The following is an 11213-nucleotide window of genomic DNA, read 5'->3' as shown; positions in this document are numbered from 1 at the left end:
TCCTTCAATCAGCATGAATATATTAAATTATATCACACAAAAAAATCTGAATTTTTATGTGTTGAAGATAAAATTTTTAAAGCAATCCTGCACCTCTTTTAGAATGTGACATCACCTAAGAACAGAATGGTACAATGAATTCAGTTTGTGACTACTGTAATTTTTATAGCTATATCTTCTAGACTGTATTGATTATGGACACTATTACAGTACTACTAAAGTAGTTGGTGCTGGTGCTAAACTGAGTCCCAGTTATTTTTGGCAATCCTAAAATTGCTCATTTTAAAACTTTAATAATGTTTTATAGGTTTTCAGACAGACAAAAATTAAAATATTTAAATTTAAAGTTTTAAAATAATAAGATTCAATGGATAATTAATTAGTGTATCTATAAGAAATCTAGTGTCCAAGGTTTAATTTTATATAATTTCAAAGTCTATAACTTACAGATGGCAAATACATTAATCTTATAAAAGACTAAAGTACTTTTTTCTGTGTTCAAATTATCTAGACATTATAAAATATAGAAATACAGTGTTAAAAAGTGAAGATAGGTTTATAAACAGAACTGAATATACAGAAATGAAGATAAGAATGAATCTTGATTTAGCAAGGACCAGATTGAAAGTTCTTCCCTGTTGTGGTCTACAATTCTCAACTTTAATTTTAAACAAATTCCAATTAGGCCATAGATTTCAAAGTTTGATTAGTCACATTTTCCATTGATATTTGAATTTGACATAAAGTAGTAAATGTTCTGATTGAAGTAAAATTTGTATTTGATTGCTTACTAAGCTTTTAAAACAAGGATTTAATTAAACTTCTATTGCCCATAGTCAAATAATATGAGGACCAAAATTATTTAATGCACTTACTTTCTCTTTATTTGTTTGAACATGGCTGACCTGCCATTCTACATTAAAGAGTTGAAATAGATCTCCATAAAACCACACAGTAGAGTAGACATCTTGCCAAGAACACCATTTTTTTCTAAATTGGTAATCCCCAAACATATTCTGTATGTAGGAAATTATATAAAAAAGCCAAGCAAGTCATCATTTTGCTAATAATGTAGAGGCTTGATCTAATGGTGATTAGAAAATCAAAATATACACTTTAACTTGTATCAAAGAAGGGAGAAAAAAGAAAGCAATTAATGATTAACAGGATATATTTTATCCAAATATGAATATGTTTCTGAAACATAGACCTTCCCGATGATTGAATGGCATAAATGACCAAATAGATATTTAAAAGGGATCTTTAAAAAAAGAATCAGACTTTTCATTTCCAACAGAATACCACACATGCACACGCATGTGCATGCGCTCACACACACACACAAGCAACAAGCAAACATAGCATGGAAAAGATTAGTGGAAGAGCTGAAGACATTTCCTTGTCTTGACACAAATGTATTCTAACTGAGGAACCTCAAAGACATTTGAATAAAACACTGCTGTGTCACACAGGCATTCTCAACAGCCTTCAATTATAGTGGCTGAATAAGTTACTGACTAAAACTTCTTGATTAATAAATTATCCAAAGTCCAATGATATCTAGTACTGCATCTTCCTTATTATTCCCAATCAGATATAATGTGTAATCTTTTATGAGACCTTAACGAAGAGGAAATAGCTTAACATGACTCAAATATGGGGAATTTAATGGCAATTAGTTTTACATGAAACTGTAAAATAGATTAATGTCAAATTTCAAGATCCTGGAATTATTGTAAAACAATTGAATTTTACATGAAGACATTGGGAATTTTCATGCAGTGATTTTCTATCAAGGTAATTCCATTATTAATGTATGCTATAAAAAAAGCAAATATATATACAGTAAAAGAATAGAACAGAGTAGAGGAAGCCTGGAGCAGAGACTCTAGGTAGAAATCAAGGTACGAGATAATGGTGCCAGTAATTGAGATATATATGATATGCATATTATGTATCAGGTAGGTATATGTATTTATTGTATAAGGAGAAGCTTTATTTAATCCATGACCACCTATTATTCGTTTATTTTCTCTGCCCTTCTGTTGGCACTCAGGAAGGGGACAAACAACTTATAAGGGAAACATCTACACATCAACTGAATTCAGAACGCTATGTGCACACTTTCAAAGATTTATCTAATTTCTCAGGAGCCATCAATGTCACTTATCGCTACTTAGCTTCCACTCCTTTACAAAGAAAGCGTAAGTATCCTTACAATTGTAAATCAAGAATACTAAAATATTTTGCTTGAACATAATGATGATTTGCTTCATTTTTACAGCAATAAAAATTTATAGGGTTTACTAACAATATACTTGGGGGAAATATCTCAATGTTTCTTCACAAATTACAATTACTCACTGATCCAATTCTATTAGTAAAAAAAATTAAATGCCTTGCTGTATACGAACTTCTTAGCAGTTTGCTGTAGGATCATGTAGAAAGACTAGGAAAAATCAATGTGTTTTAAATTTTAAAAGTTATCTTTTAAAATGATTCCTATATTGATACATTTTCAGACTTGAATGGTTTGGTTTTTGTAACTTGCCACCAGTTTTGAATTAGTGAAAGCCATTATATCTGTTTCCTAAAGTGCTATAACATTTTATCACAAACTAGGTGGTTTCTGACAACAGAGATTTATTCTGTCAAAATCGTGGAGGCCAGAAGTCTGAAATCAAGGTGCTGGCAGTGCCACATGCTATAAGGGTTCAAGGGGACAATCCTTTGCCACTTCAAGCTTCTGACTGCTCTTGGCATTCTTTGGTTTGTGGTAGCATAATCACAATCCCTGCCTTTATATTTATGTGGCCTATTTCTTTTGTCTTTCCTTTTTTCTCTGAGCCCTCTCCTCTTCTTATGAGATCACTAGTCATTGAATTTAGTGACCACTCCAAATCCAATTTAAATTCATCACAAGATCCTTAACTAATTATATCTGCAAAGACTCTACTCCCAAATAAGGCCACACTCTGAGGTTTCAGGTAGACATGAATTGTTGGAGAAACCTATTCAACCTACTACAGACAGTTTGAATCCATAAAGTAACATATTACATATCATTGATTTCAAGACATGATAGATTATAGAAAGTGTCATGATCTAATTACTGTACCACTAAGAAAGGAGGCATATTTATCAGTTTTAATAATAAGATGCCATCAATTATAATATGCAACCTAATTTTTAAATACTTCTGTATGAGAAATATAAATTTTAGAATCAATAAAATACAGTGATATCATGTACTTCTTAATAGATTTTGTGAAGTTTACAAAAACTGAGTTCCCTGTTAAGAAGTGTTTATGCAAGTGGATTTGTGATTACCAAGTTGAGGAAACTGTAACTTAATTCAGGTTTCTTTAGGTCTTTCATTCATCCTACCATTTTAAGCATTTACCACTCTTAAGCTTCTGTCTAATTGCATAAGACTGCCATTATCTTTTTAATCTACATCTGTTACACCACCTTTGTTCAAACATTACTCATTTCCCCTTTTCCATGCTCAGTTTAATAATGTATATTGGCATATTTGCCAAGTGCTTTATATGAAAGAGGCCATATATAACAGAGAATAAGGGCAGGGCAGGTTGAATCTCACACCACACTACTTACTGCATGTTGTAATTTGCACAAGTTACTTAATCTCACTGTGATTTAGTTTCCTTAGCTCTGAAGCAGGAATGATGTGCACAAAGCTAAAACAAGACTGTTATGAATATTAAGATTTATATTACAAGTAAAATGCATAAACATCTCCCTTTTTGTAGAAAGTATTCTATTAGGATTGGCATTATTAAGCATTAATGAAGGCTGGTGGCTTGAGTTTAATGGTACAGATAATACATTGGTTTTCAGAAGTCAGGGTTATAAGTCAGGTATTGAAATAAAATGTGTAAATCTCTACCTCTCTGACAGACTAGCAAGAAAGATTTTATTGGAAGGGCTTTTTAAAAATATTGCACAATTCACATTATGTATGTTTCTGTATTAAAACATAATCTTGGTGAACATAAATATGTTCTTGTTTTATAAATTGTGGTTCGGAAATTTTATTCCATTTTCAGTCGTGGTGAAAATGAGAACTTTAAAAAGTGAAAATATTTCCATAGAAAGACACCTAAAACTTCCCTGAGACAAACTGCCATTTCACCAGGTTTAATTTTATTCCTTAAAAAGATCCAATTTCTAATTTTAAACTTTAGTATCAGAATAAAAATTTCTCCAGATAAAAAAATATAAAAAATCATTTCAAAATAAAAGGATATATTCATGTCTTAGAATAATGTACCATACATTTGAGCAGTAACGCAACTTTTTCAAAATGAGCTTATGCTATTGTTTGTATTCTCACTAACCTACTAAATTTCAAAATAAAGTTTTGAAGTCCAATTATATATTCTTCTGATATAAGAGAATGACGTTGATTCAAGAGAAATGAAAATATGAGTTAGCTATGAAAACTTTTAAGACAATTAAAGAATGAGTTACTTTTTTTAAGTATATTTTATTGATTATGTTGTTACAACAGTCCCAATTTCTTTTCCCTTTGCTTCCCTCTGCCCAGTACCCCTCTTCCCCCAGCAATCCCACTCCCCTTAGTTCATGTCCATGGGTTGTGCATATAAGTTCTTGGGCTTCACCTTTTCCTATATTGTTCTTAACTTTTCCCTGTGATTTTGTACCAATCAATTATGATTCTTAATCCCTGCACCATTTCCCCATTCTCCTCCTCCCCCCTCCCAGCTGATAACCCTCCAAATGATTCCTCTATCTATGATTCTGTTCCTACTCTGGTTTGCTTAGTTGGATTTTTTTACTTTTTAGATTCAGTTGCTGATAGTTGTGAGTTTGTTGTCATCTTAGTGTTCATAGTTTTGATCTTCTTTTTCTTAAGTAAGTCCCTTTAACATTTCATGCAATAATGGCTTGGTGATGATGAACTCTTTTAGCTTTACTTTGGGAAGCACTTCATCTGCTCTTCCATTCTAAATGATAGCTTGGCTGGATAGAGTAATCTTGGTTGTAGCTCCTTGCTTTCCCTCACATTGAATACTCATTTCCAGTCCCTTCTTGCCTGCAAAGTTTCTTTTGAGAAATCAGCTGATAGTTTTATAGGCACCCCTTTGTAGGTAACTCTCTGCTTTTCTCTTGCTGCTTTTAAGATTCTCTCTTTATCTAGAAACTTTGGCATTTTAATTATGATGTGTCTTGGTGTGGTCCTCTTTGAGTCCAGCTTGTTTGGGACTCTCCATGCTTCCTGGACTTGTAGTCTATTTACTTTGCCAAATTTGGGAACTTTTCCTTCAGTATTTTTTCAAGTAAGCTTTCAATTTCTTGCTCTACCTTTTCTCTTTCTGTCACCCCTATAATTTGGATATTGGCACGTCTAAAGTTGTCCCAGAAGTTCCTAAGCCTCTCCTCATTTTTTTCATTTCTTGTTTCTTCATTTTGTACTGGTTAACTGTTTTTTTTCTTTCTTATGTTCCAAATTGTTGATTTGAACCCCGTTTGCTTTCCTTCACCATTGGTTTTGTGTAGATTTTCCTTCATTTCATTCAGCATAGCCTTCACTTCTTCCCTTATTTGTTTGCCATACTCAAGCATATCTGTCAAGCCTGTGAACACCTTTATCACCAGTGTTTTGAATTCTGAATCTGATAGGTTGGCTATCTCCTTGTCGATTAAGGGGGAACCTTGATTTGTTCTCCCTTTTGGACCATACTTCTCTGTCTCCTCATCTTGACAGGCTCCTATGTTTGTTTGTCTCTGTGTCTTAGGTAGAGCTGTCACTCCTGTTATGTTGTAGGGGGTGGAGCCTTAGGTATTCATCAGTATAGGGTGACTCGTTTCACCACATTGTGGTACTATGTGTAGGGGAGGGGTCAGAGAGGGAACAATGCCACTTTCCCAGCACTTCCCCCTTTTCCAGGCACTTCTCCCATTTTCATATGGGACTGACGCCTCTCTAGCTGTTGCCCTGGCCATTGTTCCCAGAGTGGGTGGGTCTGTGGACATTCTAGGGCCACGGGGGCCCTTTAAACAAGCAGACTCTGCTAAGGACTGGCAGTTTCTTCCTCTGCCCCAACTCCCACTGATTTGCAGTCAGAAGCAATGAGGCTTGATTTTCCCTGGCGCTGGGACTATGAGCTGCACAGTCTGATCGGGAGCTGGGAGCACTTCCCAAGTGTCCCTCCCCACTTTTTAAAATCTGTGACTGCGTTTTCCACTGGCCTGCCACCACCGCAGCCACCGCTGCTGCCACTACCACACTGCATCCTCTCTGCCCCAGCTCCACCCTTTCTACCTGTCTGGATGAGTATTTCTTCTTTATATCTTTGTTTGTTGGACTTCCATGCAGCTTGATTTTCTGGAACTTCTGGTTGTCTCTAGTTTTGAGGTAGTCGTATTCCTTCTTAGTTGTAGAGGGAGACCCAGCGTGTCTGTCTAGGCCTCCATCTTGGCTGGAAGTTCAAGAATGATTACAGTACTCTTAATTTTCTTTTTCATAATTTGAGACTAATGTGTCATCTTTGTGAATTTACTTCTCCTTTGCAGGTTTTTTAAATAGCATGGATATTATCTAAATATCTATCTTCTCTATGGGTATATATGAGAACATTAAAATGAAGAGCACTTTAAATCATATTTTTCATTTTATAAGCAAATGTTTACAGCAATAGGACTTACGTCATTGGGCTTAAGTGGCAATTTTTTTCATAAAATGTATCAATTATGTGTAAGTTACTATTGCTTTTATGTGTTTAGCATAATATTTTAATCACGAAATGCTCTATGCATAACCATCCACTAGATTTACTAAATATAGTAGCAATCCTAGGGGAGAAAGAACTTTTTGTTACTTTTCTATGTTATTCCAACCTATTTTATATTTAATTTGTAACCCTTCTGAATCCTTTTGCTCAGGATTTCTTACAATTGGACTTTCATCAGTGAAACGAAAAAAAGGAAACTACTTACTTGAGACAATCAAGTCAATCTTTGAGCAATCCAGCTACGAGGACCTGAAGGAAATCTCAGTGGTGGTTCATCTCGCAGACTTTAATTCGTCCTGGCGTGAGGTCATGGTTCAGGATATTACACAGAAATTTGCCCACCATATCATTGCAGGAAGATTAATAGTCATACATGCCCCAGAGGAATATTACCCTATCCTGGATGGCCTTAAAAGAAATTACAATGATCCAGAAGACAGAGTCAGATTTCGTTCCAAGCAAAATGTAGATTATGCTTTTCTGCTTAATTTTTGTGCCAATACTTCAGACTATTATGTAATGCTTGAAGATGATGTTCGATGTTCAAAAAATTTTTTAACTGCCATCAAGAAAGTTATTACATCCCTAGAAGGAACTTACTGGGTAACTCTTGAGTTTTCTAAGCTTGGCTACATTGGAAAACTTTATCATTCACATGATCTCCCACGTTTGGCACATTTTTTATTAATGTTTTATCAAGAAATGCCTTGTGATTGGCTATTGACTCATTTTCGGGGTCTGTTGGCTCAGAAAAATGTTATTCGTTTTAAACCATCTCTCTTTCAGCACATGGGTTATTATTCGTCATATAAAGGGACAGAGAATAAGCTGAAGGATGATGATTTTGAAGAGGAGTCGTTTGACATCCCCGATAACCCTCCTGCAAGACTATATACCAACATGAATGTTTTTGAAAATTATGAAGCAAGCAAGGCTTATAGTAGTGTTGATGAGTACTTTTGGGGAAAACCACCTTCAACAGGAGACATCTTTGTGATTGTATTTGAAAATCCAATTGTAATTAAGAAAATTAAAGTGAGTACTGGGACAGAAGATCGGCAAAATGACATTTTACATCATGGAGCCCTAGATGTTGGGGAAAACGTTATACTTTTCAAACATACTAGACAATGCGATACTTACATAAGACTAGGGGAATTCAAAAATGGAAATTTTGAAATGTCAGATGTGAATCAAAAAATTCCATTTGATATACAGTGTATAAGGATATATATTACCAAAACCCAAAAGGAATGGCTGATTATTAGGAGTATTAGCATTTGGACTTCTTAGCCAATTAAATCAATATGTCCATCACTGAAACAGGTCTTCCTGTTTCCTTTTTGTTACCTTCCTCTTTTGCTACCTGTGTCCTATGGAGGTAAAGTAACAGATGGGACATTTTATAAGAAAAGTCAATTATCTTGACAGTTTTGGTTTACCCATTTTCATCATAATTGTAGTTTAATATACACTTGTATTTATTTCAAATCCTAAAGTTCAATATAAGTTCACAGTTAATACTACTTTCACTTATATTTTTAATGTTATGTTAGTTTCAAATTTTCAACTGTCTAAAGGGTGTCATGAAGAACTTTAAAAGAGAAATTTTAGTTTATTGGATGGTAAGTCTTAAAAAATACTTTCTAACTGTATACACTTCCTCAATAACTGATAATTTATTATATCATCAAATAGCATTTGTTAAGCCTCTGTGTGATATATGCAGCTGCTTAAAATGACAATCTGTCCTATTTTTGTAACCTGAGTTTTCCGTAGGCCCTTGTACATCTACAAAGAATACCTCCTTGTGGAAATGTTGTCTTTACAACATAATTTTGTGTGTAGGTGGGACTATAGAAATAAAAAATATCTCCCTTGATTATTTATATGAAAGGAGACACTGATCATTGTATAAAACAATTGAGCACCTGTTATTAATAAATTTTCTGTGGGAAGCAATCTTTTTTTAATTTCCCTTTTGCAAAAAATGAATAGATATGTTTAATATTTTAAGGGTACATTAGAGAGGGCCTATAGTTAGTTCATTTCTAACACATTTTCAGTATACACATAACATTTTTGAAATTAATTTTGTATGTTTTATATTAAAAGTTGTGTGATTGGAATCATTGTGATTTATCGTATACTTTTTAGGACTTTAAATAGACATCTTACAAAAGGGAAAAGTAAAAAATGAAGAAATCATTTAACTTCTCTATACTCAGAGCTCATTCATAGCAAAGCCAGAGTGAGAGACCAGATGTTCTGACATCCAGGCAATGTCCTTTCCCTTGTTTAGAGATTACTTCTGACACAATGTGTGCTTTCTGTTCTCTGATATGAGTCTCGGACAATGTTATGCTATCTGGAAATAGTTGGTATAAATTTTTATAAATCCTATTAACATTCTGTGAGGTAATTCTAAAGTGTCCTAAATGGTGCTCTTGTGGTATATGAACACACATGATATGCAAACTTGACAAAATATTACTATAAGGAAGTGGACAATTGTGACTACACTATTTGTCCATTAAAGCAATTCAGAATATCTCAAGGCACCCTAAAAAACATTGTTGTTTTCTTTTTAAAAATATTCTGAGCTTGTCTCATCATTTCTATTTTGACAAACAACAAAGATAGAGGGATTTATGATAAAAAGAAATGAAGAGTACTCTGTGTGTGTTTATAGAGAGAATCAAATATGTGTTTATATAGATGGACATGTGTGTATATATGTGTGTGTGCATGTGAAGATCAGACTTGTGATAGTGACAAGGAAAGAGAAATTCTTCTTGTTCTTTTCATTCTGAAACAAAATCCTTAGGACTCACTGGTATGCTACAGTGCAAAAAAAGATTAGGAATTATTTTACTCAGTTCTATCCAAATTGGTTAAATTAAAAACTCAGATAAAATGTTGGAAAACATTTTTCTTTAGTTGATACAACAGTCATGTATTTTTTGCACCCAGTTGCTGTAGTTTTAGAGAATATATGAAACTACAAATATTAATATTTTGTAGCATGTCTAAGTCTTAATGTCATAAAAAGATGAACACTGCCACTAAATTATTATCTTTACATGATTTGAAGAATACTTGCTGCCATATATTTAGAGATATTCTGTTTTCTTGGTTTTGCTCACCCTCCTTTATTAGCTGACCAGTTGTATAGTAATATATATATATATATATATATATATATATATATATATATATATATATATAATCAGACATTAAAAGAAACATTTTCCTGCACTTTTAGTGATAAAACGTATACACCAAAGACATATAATATCAAAATCTAGTCAGACTCCATGAAGTGAGTTGTAAGCTTTTGCGTATTCTTCTGAGAATAATTCTAAAGGCCAGCCATTGACACTGACTTCTAGAAAATACTTCAAGAAAGATTGCTGAAGGTAGCAGCAAAATTGGATCTTTGCTAGAGAATTATAAATGCAAATGTAATACAAAGAGGTCATATTTAATCTCAAATTTGATCCTTTCATTACTGAAATCAGATTTGAATCATCTGGCAAATCTCCTAAGAATGCCTTTGTGTTTTCTCTGCAGATTGACTGTGGGTCAGCTTTCTAAGGAAAAGACTTTGACAAAGAAAGCTTATCCATTAAGGGTCAGGGAGGCAAATAACCTTTATTTTTCAAAGAAAACCTGACCCAATATTTTTTACATGACTTAATCTTGTATTTCCTATGTGTAAAAATTCTGAACAAGGCTCCAGTAATCATGTCTCAGAAGCATAGAGTAAAAATATAGTTATTAGGTTTAATTATAGTCAATCTGGTATTAAGCAAGCATTATGTGATCTCTCTTTTGGCAGTAAGTTTTTATAAAAGCATACATTATTTTTTGTTATAAATAGCCATTGAAAAAGAATGGAATGTGACATAAGTAGTTACTTAATTGCTATGAAAATAATATACTCAAAGGTTTCAAGCACAAAATATGGTATATATACTTTAAGCAATGTCTCACTTTGTATACTTTAAATTGACTAAAAAGCTTACTTATATTTAAATTCTTCTCCTTAAGGGAATTATTTCAGCATTTATGACCATCAAAGAAAAACATCTTGTAAAAGCACAATAAAAATTTGGAAATGCACATTTTTGGAAAATACACATTTTATCAGCAAAACCAGGTATGGATATAAAAAGTGTTAACACAAGCACTTTTTCATTCTTATTGAAAAACTGTAATCTTGTGCAATTTATAAAGTAGATATTTTCCAGGTATAAAAATATAATTTAGAAATCAATGTGTCATTTAGAACCATTTCTCACATATAGCCACACTTATAAGACTAGGACATTTCATTTCCTAATGAGTCAGTATTCTCTGGGCATTTTATGAAGCTCTCATAAAAATACTGAACTGTATGTAAATGAAAACAAACATATTGCTCAATATTTT

At 33.1% G+C, this 11213-nt stretch overlaps 1 protein-coding gene across 1 annotated transcript; it reads left to right on the top strand.

The window, feature by feature from the left end:
* Positions 1-1914: 1914 nt before the first annotated feature.
* MGAT4C (MGAT4 family member C) lies at positions 1915-8394 on the top strand. Its single transcript, XM_090275159.1, has 3 exons — positions 1915-1923; positions 2057-2204; positions 6931-8394. Exons 1-3 carry the CDS (start codon positions 1915-1917, stop codon positions 8070-8072), a joined length of 1299 nt encoding a protein of 432 aa, XP_090131285.1. The 3' UTR covers positions 8073-8394.
* Positions 8395-11213: the final 2819 nt, after the last annotated feature.

The sequence above is a fragment of the Furipterus horrens genome, unplaced genomic scaffold (genome assembly GCF_987537825.1).
Source record: "Furipterus horrens unplaced genomic scaffold, mFurHor1.1.pri manual_scaffold_4, whole genome shotgun sequence".
Lineage (NCBI taxonomy): Eukaryota > Metazoa > Chordata > Mammalia > Chiroptera > Furipteridae > Furipterus > Furipterus horrens.
The sequence above is the reverse complement of the archived record's forward strand: the minus strand, read 5'-3'. Positions and strand labels throughout refer to the sequence as shown.

What these genes read in the sequence shown, in the direction of transcription:
- MGAT4C (XM_090275159.1), top strand. An exon ending in CACTCCTTTACAAAGAAAGC is followed by an intron (nt 2,205 to 6,930) that starts GTAAGTATCCTT and finishes CCTTTTGCTCAG; the next exon opens with GATTTCTTACAATTGGACTT.